Source organism: Pelophylax lessonae (genome assembly GCF_965119305.1).
Source record: "Pelophylax lessonae genome assembly, chromosome: 10".
Lineage (NCBI taxonomy): Eukaryota > Metazoa > Chordata > Amphibia > Anura > Ranidae > Pelophylax > Pelophylax lessonae.
Genome location: NC_138777.1, coordinates 129,396,604 through 129,414,061, shown reverse-complemented (window position 1 = coordinate 129,414,061; position 17,458 = coordinate 129,396,604). Strand labels below are relative to the sequence as shown.

General features: G+C 48.8%; 1 protein-coding gene across 1 annotated transcript in view; it reads right to left on the bottom strand.

Moving 5' to 3' along the window:
• The window catches only part of SF1 (splicing factor 1), a 183,151-nt gene that overhangs the window by 31,292 nt on the left and 134,401 nt on the right, over positions 1-17,458 (bottom strand). Inside the window, exon 9 of the mRNA XM_082269639.1 lies at positions 10,764-10,956. Coding sequence (XP_082125765.1) covers positions 10,764-10,956 — 193 coding nt within the window. The remainder of the gene's footprint in view (positions 1-10,763; positions 10,957-17,458) is intronic.

The following is a 17,458-nucleotide window of genomic DNA, read 5'->3' as shown; positions in this document are numbered from 1 at the left end:
ACATCCCCCCACTCCTGAAAAGGGTGAGGGTACCTCTTCAGGTTGAGGCAGACTGGGCCGCCGTGCCCATGTGGGTGGCTCTAGGCTTGCCCGCCCAAGGCTTCTTCTGGCCACCAGAGGCCTTGAAGGACTTACCCTTGTCTGGTGCCTTTAAACCTAACAGGGGTCCTTTCGTGCCTTAAAAGGAAGGATCTTCCCCTGGACACCTGGGGCAGCAACGTGCTCTTACCCTCAGTGACCCCCTTCACCAGTTCATCCAGAGAGTCCCCAAAAAGACTCCCCCCTGCATAAGGGATGTCAGACACCGTCTTGGAAGACTGGTCGGCCGACCAGCTTTTCAACCAAACGATGCGACGAATCGTCACTGCAACTGCAGACAGGCGTAAGACTAAAAGGGCCTCATCCAAGGCTGCGTCACACAGGTATAAAACAGCCTAAATAATTTGATCCACCATCTCCAGAGTAGCAGGAGGGGCGGAGTCAGCAATAAGGGTGCCTTTAAGCACCTTGGCCCACTCCACAACAGCCAAAGAGACCATTACGAAGCGAACAAGGGTTTCATTAAGGAACCCGCTACCATGTAGATGTGGCGGGTAAGAGTTTCCACCCGCCGGGTCTTTAAACACCGGAGGGCATTAAAGTGGCTTTATTTAACCTGGACACAGTGTGGTCCACCTTAGGAGCCACAGTCAAGCGCGAATCCACAAAAGGGATAACGGTACTCAAATTGCTTGGGCACCACGAAATTGTGCTTTAAATTGCGCCATTGGTCATTCGCAGTCTCGTGAAACTCAGCGGGGCAGGGAAAAACCTGACCCGACTTCTGGGCTTTGCGGGTCCCAGAGGAAGACCGCATACCCGACAGGTGAGGCTTATCTAAATTTAGCACGTCTTCCACAGAGCTAATAAGCGCAGACATTGCAGCGCGTTGTCTTGCTGAACCCGAGGGGGAATCCTCCTCCTCCACATCCGACTGAGAAGACTGAGACCCCTCAGGGGGTACCCTGTCCGTGGCAACCATATCTGGCTCTGAATCAGAAGACTGAAAAAGCCTGGGCCTTTTCCTAGAAGCCCGGTCAGACATTAACAAATCCACTTTTGACGCTAAAGTCGCAAGCGCAGCAGGAAGTGAGACTATAGCAGAGGATTCAGGGGTACCTGAACCCTCCATCAGAGCAGGGGGGAATTTGCTATACTGGGACTCCATCATAGCACTTCAGAATTTAAAAGGTGCTGGCCCTTTAAAATCGGCGATTACCGCGGTTCCCACCGCAATGAGGAACTAAGCCTGTGCTACTAAAAACGGCAAAAGAATGAATGCCAGCAGGAATGCAGCCCAGGAAACACCATAAAATCCCCTAAAAGTGTGCCTATACCTTGCCACACGACGTCAGCTCGATCTGCATGTGAGAAGAAAGGAAGTGACCTCACGCCACTAGAGGCAGAACACAGCTCTGAGCCACAAGAAAATGGTTGCCAATAAAAGTCTATGGAGAAGGCTCTGGGAAAATGGCCGCTGTTCACATAAAGAACATAGTGCCCACACTAAAGATGGCGCCCTAAGGGCGCCAACAGAATTGCAGAAAATGGCTGCTGCCCTCACAATGAGCCAAACAGCCTGCCCACACCTAAAATGGAGGCCCCGCGGTTTTACACTGATTGCGGCCCCCACACACCATGTCTGTACCCCCAAAACGTTGCCGAAGCACCTCAGGGACATCAGGGACCCCCGCAACCCCCCACACAGCGCCCCCGCAGGGACCGGAAAGGGACACACAGGGAACGCACTGACAGACATGAGGGGCATATTACAGATCCATGTGCACTGCCATCCCCATAAACAGAGGGCCCACATACACACCCCGACAGACAATGCCAGAGGGGTAGCATAGTACTCACCGGTCCAGCGAAATGTGGGTACCGCTCTGTGACAGGAAGCCTCCCACTCTGGGTGGTGGTGCCGTCAGCCGAAAAGGACGATAGCAACACGCGGCGTACCGCAGTTGACATCCCAGATGAAGTAGCCACTTCGCAGGCTCGTCCCTGAGGACAGGGACATGGTAGTTTGCGAGGCCTGGGCGTACACATAGCCTGCTAACGCTCGATGGCAGGCTGGGATTCCATAAGGCCCTAGGATAACCAGTGCGATTCCCAGCCTGTAAACGCTGTAGTCTTCCGAAGTCAGACTAAGCACAGAAACAAATAAAAATCACTTTCTCAGAGAGAAAAAATAATAAGTAAAAAGGCTGAGACTGCAGCCCCAGCCAGGGAAAAGCCAGCCTACTCTTATGCTAGGCAAAGAAACGATTTGGGAATGCTGCTAGCTGGGGGAATTGGACCAGAGGGACAGCCCCCTGTAGGTGTGTCTATACAAAGGTTTTGTGAATGTTTTCTAACAAAATCTTATGCCTAGCTTACTACAGTGGATAAGACCAATACCCAGAAGTGCAGACTGTGTGAGTGGGTGGCGACTGTCAGAGGACGTAAGAGAAAAGGATTTTACGGTAAGACAAATATCCAGTTCTCTCTTTCATTCATTGACGGACACAGCTTCACATCTTCATTAGACCGATGGGACGTCCCAAAGCCGTATCAGTATGAGGGGTGGGAAAAACACAGCTATAGACATATTGCCCAAAAGAAATGGACAAACTTAGCCAAACAGGTAAAACAGGAGCTCAACCATGGAGCTCACTTACCAGAAAAATAACACCCTCAAGAGGAAGAGGACTCTGCAACAGCGGCCTGCAAAACTTTGCTGCCAAAAGCAGCATCAGCAGATGCAAAAACATCCACCTTGTAAAACTTGCTGAACGTATATACAGACGCCCAGGTTGCCGCTTTGTAAACCTAGACCATTGACGCCGAAAGGGCCAGGAGGCACTAAGTGCCCTTGTGGAATGCGCCTTAACAGGGAATGGAGGGACCTGACCCCTAAATGAATAGGCCTGCGCCACTATAAGACTATATATATATATATATATATATATATATATATATATATAGGGGAGGATGGGTGTGTCACGTTACGCACAGCTTGAAGAAGCTCCGACACCCTTTTGTGGATTTCTTGTGTGAATCATGCTCTACTCCTGGATACCTGTGGAGATCTTTGCTCTTTTTCCATTGGATACCATGATTTATGGGACTTTTCAAAATGTGAACTTTTATTCACATTTATGGATTATTTAGCATTTACTATTATTTAGCGCTGCACTTACACCTTGATCTGCACCACCATCTGTCTGATCCATCTGGAAATAGTCGCAGCAGACACAGGCAGCCCTTTTCTCGGGCCATCCAATGGTGCTTTTCCACTGCATGGAACCGAACAGTTCGGCTCGCTTTTGTGCTTTTCCACTGCTGGTACCGCATGATGGTACGGTGTAGGAACGGTTCGGTATGGTGGCGCTTTTCCACTGCATGGAACCAAACGGTACGGCTCTCAAAAACAGTACCTACTCGATTGTGGTTCCAAGAGGTACCATATCCCACAATCCTTTGCATGCAGTCTCTACTAGCCACTGATTGGTCAGAGAATCCCACCCACCCCGTTATCACACCCACTTAACTTTAGTACTACTTTAGTGGAAAAGCAAACCATACCGTACCGAACCGTTCCAACACCGTACCATGCGGTACCAGCAGTGGAAAAGCAAACCGGGCCAAGCAGGGCCGAGTAGAGCAGAGCCCGTACTTGCAGTGGAAAAGTGCCACAAGAGGACAGAGCAAGTCTGACCTACAAAGACTCAGTAGACGCCAAGTACACCTTGACTGCCCGAACTATATCCAGAGTATGCAGTGAATATGCCTTAGGATGTTTGGGCTTAGGACACAAAGATGGTAACACAATGTCCCAATTCAAGTGAACACTAGAAAACCACCTTCGAAAGGAAGGATGGATCCAGACGAGTACCACTTGTCTCCATGAACAATCATATAGGGAGAATGACAGGACAATATCGCCAGTGCCGACATCCTGCATGCAGAAGTGAGCCACCAAAGCGGCCACTTTCCGTGATGAGGTAGGCAGGAGAAACCCCGAACACTTGCAAAAGGAGGTTTTCGAAGACCAGACTGCACCAAATCAAGGTCCCCAGATAGTGAAGGAGATCGCACCGGAAATACAGAGTTTCGCACCCCCTGGAACAAGTTACATACCAGGGAACGGGCGGCCAATGGGCACTGGCAGAAAATTAACAAAGCAGAACCTGACCCTTGATAGTACTCAAGATCAGTTATTGATCATCTCCCCGTTGCAGGAAGGCCAAGACCCAGCCACCGAGCCCAAAAGACTCTCACCACGCAACATACGACTTTCCCGTACGATGACAAATCAACCTAGAAGTCGCTTTCCTCACTTTATGCAGAACGAGAATCACTGAAGCAGACAGACAATCCCCTGTCCTTCAGCACCTGACTGTCAACAGCCAAGCCGAATAAGCCAGTGACCATAAAGCAGGATGGAAGATAGGCCCTGGAGACAATAGATCCTCCCTGAGAGCAAGTCTCCAAGGAGTGTCTGTGACTAGCCTTACCAGGTTGGCGTACTAAGCTCGGCGAGACCAGCCCAGAGCCATAAGAATGACCGCAATACCTTCCGCCTCGAACCTGCAAAGAAGTCTTGGCAGCAACTTGAGAGGAGGAAAGGCAGACAGCAGCCAATACTGACCTTGGGCCATCCGTGATTGCTCTCACACGATTATGCGTGCTTCACCCTTGTGCAGGTGACCATGCTAAACTTCAGTGCCGTACATGCTGAACTTAGTATATGTTCTTGCCTTTGACAGAACTCATGGTGCCACCAGTGCATCCGCCAGAGGGTCCCAGGCGCGGGCCACAAACCTCTGCACTATCCTGTAGAAGCGACGCCAATATATCCACGTCTGGAGTGCCCCCAACGAAGGCACAACTGCTGGAACACCTCCGGATGTAGGGACCAGTCCCCTGTATCCAAGGCCTGTCGACTGAGGTAATCCGCCTGCCAATTACCAACACCTGGAATGTGAACAGCGGAGAGAGCTGGAATAATTCGCTCTGCCCAACGAAGAATGACTGTCACGTCAAAGGCCGCAATGACACACTTGGTGCCCCCTTGGTGAATGACATAAGCCATGATCATGGCATAGTCCGATTGAATGCAACCTGAACAGCTGCAGGTGCCCGGTCCAATGAACTAGGCACAGCCGGAGCGCTCACAGCTCCAGGACATTGATCGTAACCTGGATCCTCCGGGGGCCATACTCCCTGAGCAGAAAACCTGCCGGGGACTCCTCCCCACCCAGACAGGTTTGCATCCATGGTACAATTGTCCAGTATGAGGGGAGGAAGGAGTTTCTGCTTGGGCATCGGGGGCCAAAGCCACCAGATTAAAGACTGCCTGGACACCTGGCTCAGCTGGATCCGAATGTTCGAGAGTTTGGAATCTAGTTCCATTTGAGGATGGCCTCCTGGGGCATCCTCGAGAGGGATTGAGCGTAAGGGACCGCCTGGAAAGACGACACCATCAGTCTTCCCAGAACTGGCATGCAGGACAACCATGTGCTGGACAGCAACAGTTGAACCGCAGCCTGAAGTTTCAAGAGTTTTCCCGGAGGGAGAAACACCCTGGCTGAGGACGAGTCCAAAGTAAGGCCCAGATAGTCCAGTCTCATGGAGGGAACCAGGGATGACTTCTGAAGGTTCAGAACCCACCCAAACTCCTCCAGAGTTCTCATGGTAACTTCCAAATTTATCGTCCGCACAGTAGGGGACGCCGCACGGAGAAGCAGATCGGCCAGGAACCCAGGACCGATACACCCCGCTGTCGCAACAGCCCCAGGACTGGAGCCAACACCTTAGTGAAGACCCGGGGAGCAGAGGCGAGACCAAGGGGTAACACCTACCGATGGAGAGCCTCTCCCACGGCAAAAATGGAGAACCCGTTTGTGTCCTGTACATAACGGGATGTGAAGGTAGGCATCTCTGATGTCCATGGAGGCCAGGAATACCCCTGATGTAGGGAAGCCGCCTTAGTGTGAACCGATTTCAGGGCCATTAGGTCTGGCCTTGTTGACTGTACTGCCCCATAGAGCGCCAGCAAACGATCCGGGGACAGCCGTACAGAGGAGGAAAACCTTACTGGAGAAACTCGCTCGAAACTCGATCTTGCAACTGGACCGCATGACGACCTGAACCCAGCTGTCTGGGATCTGGGCCAGCCCCAAGTCCGAGAACCTGCAAAGACCCCCCACCACATATACGGGTGAGGACGCACCTTCAGGCCGAGTAGGCCTTGTCTGCAGATCTGGAAAAAAAAAGGATCTTTGTTTGCCAGACCAGGGTCGCTTGCAGCCACCCGCGGAAGTCTTGAAAGACTTTTCTTCGCCCCTCGGGGATGGTCGATGAGGCTAACTGTTTGTGAGCCGAAAAGGAGGGACCCTGTCCGCAACGAGGGTTCTTACCCTTGTTAGCCTGTGGAAGAAAAGTACTCTTCCTCCCATGAGACCCTTATATAATGTCATCCAGGGGCAGCGCGGCGATTCACCTGAAAAGGGAGATCCATTAAGGCCTGCTTAGAAGTATGATCCGCAGACCAACACCGACAGGTGACCCAATAATGAAACCGCCTCTAGTGCGGCATCGCAGGCAGGAGGTACTGGCTCCTTACCAAATTATGGCGTTTCTGAGCGCAAACCTTTAGACTGAGCAACTTCATCAAAAATCGTATATTGTCACAAAAAGTGCATGTTGCCATTAACTAATGGACTATATAGTTTGATAGAATATTAGTAAATCGTATTAGCTGTTCAACCAATTTTACAGTATACTATACTGTAAAATTGGTTGAACAGTTAATACGATTTACTAATATTCTAATACAATATAAGATTTTTTACTTTTTTACTAATACAATATACGATTTTTGATGAAATTGCTCAGTCTAAAGGTAATCGTAATAATAAATGTTCAATAGGCTATTTGCCTATTGAACAGGATTTGTAGAAATGCTAATGTGACAAACCGAGGAGTCCTTCCTGGACAGGAAAGGAGGAGGAGATGCCGTAACAGAGAAGAAATCTTCTTTACAGTGATTCTCCTCTTCTAGTAGAGGAAGAGAACCTTCCAGACTTGCGTTTGCACCAGAAGAGTCACAGTGCACTGGGAACAGAAGGGTTTCTCTCCTGTGTGGACTCTTTGGTGCAGGAGGAGGTTCTGATGGAGGCTGAAGCTTTTGCCGCACTCCATGCAGGTGAATGGTTTCTCGCATGTGTAAACACACTGGTGAATTTCTAGGTGACTTTGGGGGCAAAGCCTTTGCCATAACTGTAGAATGAGTAGTGTTTCTCCCCGGTATGGATCCTCTGGTGAAGGACCAGACTCTGATGGAGGGTGAACTGCTTCCCGCACTCCGAGCACGGGTAGGGCTTCTCTCCTGCGTGAACATGCTGGTGGACCAGGAAGTCGGCATTGCGAGTAAGGGATTTGCTGCATTCCAAGCAAGTGAACAGCTTCACTCCTGAGTGGATCTTCTGGTGTTTGACCAGCCGTGACTTGTTAGTGTATCTTTTGCCGCCGGCTGCACTGGGGAAAGGCTTCTCACAGATGTCCCTCCATTGGTGGACAATGAAGCTGGTCTTGCAGATGAAGTCTCTAGTACAGTCAGGTGTTTCTTCCTATGGTGTGGATCTTCTGGAGGATGGTGAACTGTTTCCCACACTCTGTGGACAGGGAGGCTTCCCTCCCATATGAATGTTCTGGTGGACCAAGAAGCCAGCCTTCCGGGTGAGGTGAACGCCTATACTCCGGAGTGGACCTTGTGGGGTTTGACCAGCTGTGACTTGTTAGCAGCGTTCCCCCCACGAGCCCCCCCCCCCGTGCACTTACCTCACGGACGGTCACTCTTCAGTCCAAGGCTTCCCGTGTCGCCGTACTCCTGAGTCCCGGCGCCTGCTCCTCAGCCAATGGCATGAAGCTGGCCTTTCGGCCAATCAGGAATCGGGAGGACCCGCTCCCTGATTGGCCAGGGGAAGGATCCGTGTGACAATATCGAATTTTCATTCACTATTGTCACACAATGGGCGTGCTCTCGGGGCGCACGCTCTGCTCCCCGTCGCCACGTCTGTGCGGTCTAAATAGGTGCTTGCGCGGGACCGTCATTTACACTGCGCGTCCTTGCATCTTAAAGGGAACATTGGTCCTCAGTATACGAGGAGGCAGGGAGCGAGGTAACAGACCCAGCAGGGATTGACATTAGACGAAGCAAGGGTAGATGGAGATAGTTTCTGCGCACCTCGCCCTATCAAGACCACCTCCACCCGGAACCCAAATGCTTCCAGAACCACCGAAAATGCATTGGTGGACAGTGGAGATCCGGAAGGCCCTGCGGCCTCCGTGAGGGGGTCAGGAGCGGACACATGGTCTGCAGGGTCCATACTGAACCAGAAGAACCCGCCGGCAAAATTTGCAAAAAATTACAAAAATTACTTTTGTTTTGCAAAAGAACAGTCCTACTGCACTACAGCGCCCCCCGAAGGTCAGGCACGCCCTGAACACCCCCAACAGAGACCCCCAGAACCCACTGTCCCAATATGCATTCCCAGGACGTCTGCACATTTAGCAGACAGCTCTCCCAAAAGGGAGAGAGCACTGAGCACTGCCCAGGGTGAAGGGAGGGGCTCCTCCCCCCGGAAAACGCCACCAGGCACTCCCACCTAGATTCAGCCGAAAACGAGTGTACCAAGATGGTCACCATCGTAGTAGCGGACGAGGCTTTACTCATGATACCAGGAACACAGGCGGGCGCCTGACCGGACCCCTCATAGTCGACATAGGCCTAGACCCTGTCGTGTGCGATCTTGCGAGAGGTTTAATTCACCGAGCCAGTCCCCGTCCAGTGGGACTATGTCGCCGCCGACCCAGCGCGGAGCTAAGGCCTGCACATGCTCGCTGGCCAGCTGGGGTAACCACTGGATCTAGATTATCCAGCCTGTCATAGTTGCTTGCCGATCTCACAGGAAAAAAATCTGGAGAAAAAAAGTTAGCCAATAAAAAACTATCTACATAAAAAGCAATTATGTCAGGACCAAAGATCCCAGCAAGGAACTAGGTCCTTACTCCTGACTAGGCAGATTAAAACGGACATCATATGCAGGAAGAGAGGGTGTACCCTCCGGGACTGCCCATAGGCGTAGCCAGAACTTTTTTTCTGTCTACTCTGTCCTGTAGGGGGGGGGGGGGTATACAGCGTCGCAAGACAGAGCAATTTTGCGTTAAATTAACGCAGTGCCGAATTGCAAATAATGGCTTGGTTGTTTAACCACTTAAGCCCCGGAAAATTTTACCCCCTTCCTGACCAGGGCCTATTTTGCGATTCGGCACTGCGTGATTTTAACGGACAATTGCGCGGTCGTGCGACGCTGTACCTAAACAAATTTGATGTCTTTTTCCCACAAGCAGAGCTTTCTTTTGGTGGTATTTGATCACCTGTGCGATTTTTTGATCATGTGCTATAAACAAAAAAAGAGCATAAATTTTTCAAAAATAACAATATTTTTCACATTTTTTTAATATGAAATTCCCCAAAAAAAAAAAGTAAAAATCTAATTTTTTTAACATTTTAGGCCAATTTGTTTTTCGCTACATATGTTTGGTAAAAAAAAAAAAAAAAAAAAAAATGGAAAAAGCATATTTTGATTGGTTTGCGCAAAATTGTGTTTACTAAGGGAAAGATTTTTGTCATTTTTGTTGTTTTTTTTTTAACGCATAATGGCGGCGATCTGCGATTTTTTTTGCGGCGGACAGATCGGACCCTTGACTGACATTTTTGGGGTTACCAGTGACATTACTACAGTAATCAGTGCTATACATATGCACTGTTACTGTAAAATGACACTGGCAGTGAAGGGGTTAACTTTTGAGAGGGAGGGGTTAAGTGTGTCACTAGGGGCGTGCTTCTGTGATTGGCTGTGGCTTGAGGTGTAAGAACAGTGATCAACGGTCCTACATAGCAGAACCGTATGATCACTATTCTTACACAGGGGAGAAGGACATGCAGCTTGTTTACATTCGAACCGCGCGCTCCCCAGAGCCTCACAGGCTAGTGACGTACCCCTACGTCACTTTGCCTGTGAGGGGCTGACCGCCGCAGTATATGTTATTGCGGCGGTCGGCAAGTGGTTAAGGGGGCAAAACCTTCCGGTCCAGAAATGGTTAAAAGGAAAAAATTGTCAGTACCAGAGATCTCAGCAAGGAACTAGGTCCCCCCCCCCCCCCCCGGGGACTGCCAATAGGCATAGTCAAGCTTTTTCCTGCCTAGTGTCCTACTCCTGTAGGGGGCAGTATAACCCAATGGTAAGAAGAATCAGGAGCTGTGTTCCTCAATGAACGAAAGAAAATGGGATTTTTGTACTTCCCATAAAATCCATTTCTCTGGGTTCGACAGACAGCACCCACCCCTCTATGGAGTTCCTATACTTCTAATACTGCTTGCTACTAAACTGATTACCTAGACCAGAGAGGGGGGGGTTATAAACCAAGCTGAGGACGGGTCCATGGGCAGAGCCAGGCGTTTTTTGTTCTGCCTAGTCGTAACTCCTGGAGGAGGCAATATAACCCAGTAATGTTTTATGGAGCGCTGTGTCTGTCGTTGAAAAGGATTTTACGGTAAGAACAAAAATCACTTATTTCCAAGTTCTTTTCTTATTTACTGAATATGTTACTACACTGTTAAAACTTGAAATAAATGGTCGAACATAATTAAGTTCACACAAATAGTATCATACCAGAGGTGGTTGACTTCCTGCCAGGTTAGTTGGCCTTGGGGCTCCTTGAACAGGATTGTGGGAAGGAGTAGTTGCGGCTCCAATAGAGGAAGGCACTGGGGCTTCACCCAATTCTGCCATGAGGGAAAGATATTCTTTATCCATCCTTGCTTTATCCTGGGCTGACTGAGGTTCCCCAGGTCGCACCTGAACACTACAAACAAATATAGGGTAAATAACTTTATAAATGCAATTCAAAACTCAACACACATGAAAAACACAATTGTATCCCCAAATAAATGTTAGGCCCCTTTCACACGGTCCGCATTCCGTTGCGGACCGTGCTCTGCTCAGCGGGGATCGATCCGCCAATCCCCGCTGAGCCGGCGGATGACAGCTCCGTCTCTGGACTGTGTGCGGAAAGGGAGGTGTCAGAGCCCCGCTGCTCTCTATAGGGAATCGGATGAGAACGGACCGCCTGTCCGCTTTCATCCGATCCCCAGGAGGGATGGAAAATAGGGTTTCCATCCGTCCGGATTTCACGGACAGGATCGGATGCGGATGGCAGCGGGAGTCAGCGGACATGTCACCGCTGACATCCGCTGCTCCATAGGGATGCATGGAGAATCCGATCAGATCCGCCTAAAAAACTGACAGGCGGGACTGATCGTAACGCCCGTGTGAAAGAGCCCTTACAGTTAAAAGATCTGGCTAAACAAATCTGGTCTAAAAACAGCTTTAAATCTCTTGCCGACCGCATAACTTTGTTATATGGCAGCAGAGCGGCTCTCCTGCACCAGGTCACTTACCTAGTAAATGATACGGCACTTCCAGGAAGGTAACTGTCATTTAAGCGTCTGAAGTAGCTAGTTTACTGGCGAAACCGGTTAAGGGAGTCTATCAAACTGCCAATTCTCACCAACCAGTTGGCACACCAGCCTAGAAGCGACCCTGCAGCGCATAAGTATCCATACGTCTGATAAATTTTCTGCTTTACAACTACTATATGGAGATGGCCATAGTCTTTGAGCCACTAAACTCAAGGATGCTTTACAGTGCCTTGAAAAAGTATTCATACCCCTTAACATTTTTCACATTGTCATGCTACAACTAAAAACCTATATGTATTGTATTGGGATTTTACGTGATAGACTAACACAAAGTGACAGATAATTGTGAAGTAGAAGGAATTTGTTTTTTTACAAATATCTGAAAAGTGTGGTGTGCATTTGTATTCAGCCCCCTCTACTCTGATACCCCTAACTAAAATCTAGTGTAATCAATTGCCTTTAGAAGTCACCTAATTAGTAAATGGAGTTAACCTATGTGTAATTTAAACTCAGTATAAGTACAGCTGTTCTGTGAAGCCCTCAGAGGTTTGTTAGAGAACCTTAGTAAACAAACACCAGTCGGGTCAGGGATAACGTTGTGGAGAAGTTTAAAACAAGGTAATGTTATAAAAAAACATCCCACGGAGCACTGTTCAATTCATCATGCAAAAATAGAAAGGAGTATGGCACAGCTGCAAACCTACCAAGAAATATTTAGACGGAATAAGGGTGGATAAAGTGATTGGACCAGATGGCATCTGCCCACGCATCCTAATTGCCTTCCGAAATCCCCTAATTGGTAACTAGGGAACACCTGTGTATTTAATCTCAGTATAAATACAGCTGTTCTGTGAAGCCCTCAGAAGTTTGTTAGAGAACCTAAGGCTCGGTTCACACTTATGCGATGCGGGAAGGCTGCAAATTCGCAGCCAGTTCCCGCATCGCAAACGCACCCTTGGCAGTTCACACTGCCATATGCGATACGCTGGGGGTGTCAATGTAATCTTAACGACACCCCCAGTTTGATCGCATATCGCAGTGCGATCTTACAGTTCGCACAGGATCGGATCGCACAAGTGTGAACCACTGTGCGATCCGATCCTGATGCGGCTCAAAAAAAGGGTCATGTGCGTCTTTGCTGCGGGTGCAGTGCAAATTTAGCCATACAAAATGTATGGCTGAATTCGCACCGCACACCCGATCGCATATAATGAAGGAGCAGTGCGCTCTGATATTATATGCGATCGCCGCAGCCGCACAGATGTGAACCGGCACTTAAAGTGAACTTAGTGAACAAACCACATCATGAAGGCCAAGGAACACACCAGGCAGGTAAGGGATAAAGTTGTGGTAAGGTTAAAAAAATATTCCAAGCTTTGAACATCTCATGGAGCACTGCTCAATCCATCATCCAAAAATGGAAAGAGTATGGCACAACTCCAAACCTACCAAGACATGGCCATCCAAATAAACGGACACCCTGGGCAAGGAGAGCATTAATCAGAGCAGCCAAAAGGGCCATGTTAACTCTGGCAGAGATCCACAGCTCAGGTGGGAGAATCTGTCCATAGGACAACTATTAGTCATGCACTCCCCAAATGTGGCCTTTTTTTGGAAGAGTGGCAAGAAGAATGCCATTGTTAAAAGAAAGCCATAAGAAGTCACGTTTGCGAGAAGCCATGTGGGGGACACCGCAAATATGTGGAAGGTGGTGCTCTGGACAGATGAGACTAGAATGGAACTTTTTGGCCTAAAAAGCAAAATGCTATGTGTGGCAGAAAACTAACACTGCACCTCAAACCCTGCACACACCACCCCCACCGTGAAACATGGTGGTGGCAGCATCATGTTGTGGGGATGCTTTTCTTCAGCAGGAACAGGGAGCTGGTCAGATTTGATGGAAAGATGGCGGGAGCCAAACACAGGGCAATCTTAGTAGACCGGTTAGTTCACATTCCAGCAGGATGACCTTAAACATACATCCAGAACTACACAATGGAATGGTTTAGATCAAAGCATAATGTGTTTGAATGGCCAACTCAAAGTCCAGAGCTAAATCCAATTGAGAATCTGTGGCAATACTTTAAAATTGCTGGTCATAGATGCTCTCCATCCAACCTAAGTATATAGTTTGATGTTCAAATGATTAAATATCAACACTTATGGGACTGATTCACAAGAGCAGAGATCCTGTGAGGGAAAAAAACCTGCAAAAACTGGATTTTTGATTTACCGTAAATCCTTTCCCCTGAAGTTCATTGACAGACGCAGCTCCATATTCTTGACCATTGGGTTATGCTGCCCCCTACAGGAGTAGGACACTAGGCAGAAAATATCTTTACCACGCCTATGGGGCAGTCCCTGCAGGCATACACCCACTCACTCTGCTAAAGGATTCAGTTTTGTTGCAAGCAGTGTTTAGAAGAAAAACCCCATCCCACTCAGAAATAGAGGGGCGGGTGCTGCGTCTGTCAATGAACTTCAGAGAAAAATGTTTTACAGTAAGTCAAAAATCCAGTTCTCGATCGTTCATTGACAGGCGCAGCTCCATATTCTTCTTGACCATTGGGACGTCCCAAAGTAGTTCTTGCAGGAAGGGAGGGAAAACGCAGGAAAAAACGTAATACCCCAAAGGCTAAACTTCGTCAAACAGTGAACATGGAGCTCAACCAGGAACACCAGCTCACCTGGAAACATACACCCTCAAAGAGAAAATTTTCTCTTTTAAACAGCAGCCTGCAAAACCTTGTGGCCAAAAGAAGCATCCAAAGATGTCAACACATCTACATTGTAGAATTTTGTGAAAGTTTGCACAGACGACCAAGTTGCCGCCTTGCAAATTTGCATTACTGGCGCCTGATGGCGAAAAGAGCAAGAGGCACTCAGCACCCTTGTAGAATGCGCCTTCACAGGGAAAGGTGGAACCAGATCCTTCAGTGAATAGGCCTGTACCATCGATCGTCTGCCTGATCCATCTTGATATGTTCACAGCAGACAAAGCCAATCCCTTGCAAGGTCCTTCCGTAACGACAAAGTCTGATTTCCTGAAAGAATCAGTAGCCGCCAGGTAAACCCCAATTGCCCGAACCACATCCAAAGAATGCAAGGCAATTTCCTTGGAAAGCTTGGGCTTAGGACAGAGTGAAGGCGGCACAATGTCTTCATTCAAATGGAAATCAGAAACTACCTTAGGAAGAAGAAATTACTGATTAGGTCGAAGTACCACTATCTCTGTGGACCACCAGATAAGGTGAACGGCAGGATAGCACAGCCAATTCAGATGCTCTACGAGCAGAGGTAATAGCCACCAAAAAGGCTACCTTCTGCAACAGTGTTCTCCCATGTTCTCAAAGGGAGGTTTTTGTAGAACAGACAATACTAAGTTAAGATCCCATGGAGGTAATGGGGATCGTATCGGGAGGAGCCATATGGTGAACCCCTTGAATAAAAGTGCAAATCAAAGCATGAGTAGCTAAAGGGTGTTTAAAACACAGACAAAGCCGACACTTGGCCTTTAATAGTACCCAAGGCCAACCACTGCTCAACCCCTCTTTGGAGAAAGGTCAATATCCTAGCCACCGAAAGGGCGAGGGTGCACCTTCAACGATTCATACCATGAGATGTACGACTTCCACGTACAATGACACATCTTCCTGGAGGTAGATTTTCTAGCTTTCAACAGTGTAGGAATCACTGAATCAAAAACCGCTGTCCTTCAATTCTTGGCTTTCAACAGCCACGCCGTTAAAGCCAGCAACTAAAGCAGGATAGAAGATCGGCCCTTGAGACAGCAGATCTTCCATGAGAGGAAGTCTCCAAGGAGCATCGGAGACCAACCTTACCAGATCTGCATACCAAGACCGGCGAGGACAGACTGGGGTCACCAGAATGACCGGAATCCCTTCCACCTCTATCCGGCACAGAAGCCTCGGCAGGGGATAGATCAGCTGATACTGACCCCAAGCAGCCACCAGTGTGACTGTGGCATCGGCGAGAGGTTCCCGAGACCTGGCTAAAAACCTTTGTACCTTCTTGTGGAGTCGAGAGACTAACAGGTCGACGTCGGGTGTCCCCCACCGGACACTGCCAGTGAAACACCTCCGGGTGCAGGGACCATTCCCACCGAGCCAATACCTGACTCAGGTAATCTGCATGCCAGTTCTCCACTTCTGGCATATGCATGGCGGCAAGGTCTGGAACAAAATTTTATGCCCATATTAAGATCTCGGCCACCTCCTGGGCCGCCAGGACACTTTTGGTGCCCCCTTAATGGATAGACGTAAACCACGCCCGTGTCATTGTCTGATTGAATCCGAACTGGACAACCGTGTAGACGATTTGTCCAGTGACTCAGGCAAAGCTTTATCGCTCTGAGTTCCAGAATATTAATTGGTAGTCTTGACTCCTCCACGGTCCAGAACCCCTGGACACACAGCTTCCCAAGCACTCCTCCCCAGCCCGACAAGCTGGCATCCGTGGTTACCACAGTCCAATACAATAGGAGGAAGGACTTGCCCTGGCGTAGTTCCAATGAGTGAAGCCACCACAGAAGAGAACTCCATGTGCTGTGACTCAACCGAATCATAGTGCCCAAAGATTTCGGATCTTCGTTTCACTTGACAAGAAATACTCTTTGTAAGGGTCTCATGTGGAACTGAGCAAACGGAACCACCTCGAAGGTCGACAATAGACCCAAGGCTTGCCTGCAAGTCCGCAGAGAGGACAGGTTGCTGGATAACCGCAAACAAATCGCCCTCTGCAACTTTTGCAGCTTTTCCGGGGGAGGAAACACCCTCGTCGAAGCAGAGTCCAGAGTCAGGCTCAGATAATCCAGTTTTGAAGATCGTACAAAAGCAGATTTTTTTAAATTGATGTTCCAACCGAAATCTTGCAGAGTCAGTACAGTGATCGCCAAGTCACCCAACAGGACCGAATGAGAGTCTGCACTTAAGAGGAGATTGTTCAGTTAACCTAGTACCGCAATCCCTCGCTGTCGCAGTAATGCCAATATCACAGCCAACACTTTGGTGAAGACCTTGGGAATGGAGGTGAGACTAAAGGGTAACGTCACAAATTGATAATGCTCCTCTCGTACAGTGAAGCAAAGAAAACGCTGGTGTCCAGCATAAATAGGGATGTGTAGATATGCATCCTTGATATCGATGGAAGCCACAAAAGTATCCTTTGTGTAGGAACGCCACTACCATGCAAATTGACTCCATTCGAAACTTCTGTACCCGCACAAAACGGTTCAGAGAATTGAGGTCCAGGATTGGACGTACTTTGCCTTCTTACCTGGGACAGGTTTGAAAAGAACCCCTGAAAGTGTTTGAGAGGAAACTGGCACAATCACCCCTTGCAACAGCAGATCTTGTACCGCCTCTCGTAGATCCCTCAACCGATCTGGAGATTGGCGTAGGTGGGACGGGAAGAATCTGTCCAACGGACGAGAACCGATATTGATCTTGTAACGTGATTGGATCAGTTCTTGGTCCCATTTGTCATGAATCAAGGATGTCCATGGTTCCGGAAAGAAGCAAATACATCCCCCAACCCCAGTTACCGATGAGGGTGTCCCTTCATGCAGACGGGGATTTGTCTGCAGATCTGGATTGGCCTGCTCTCGGGTTAACCGACCATGTCTTCTTGGAACCCCAAGAAGATCTAAATGGCTAGATCCTCTCTCTTGGGTGCCGGAGGCACGAAAGGGCCTCCTGTGGTTGTAAAATAAGGCCCCTGTCTATTACATGGTGACTTGCCCTTGGAGGATTGAGGAAGAAGAGTACTCTTCCCACCTGTAAGGCCCTTGATCAGTTTAAAATGGAGTGTGACGATTGGTGTTGGCGCTACCTTAGAAATTATAAATAAAAAATATAAATAAAATCA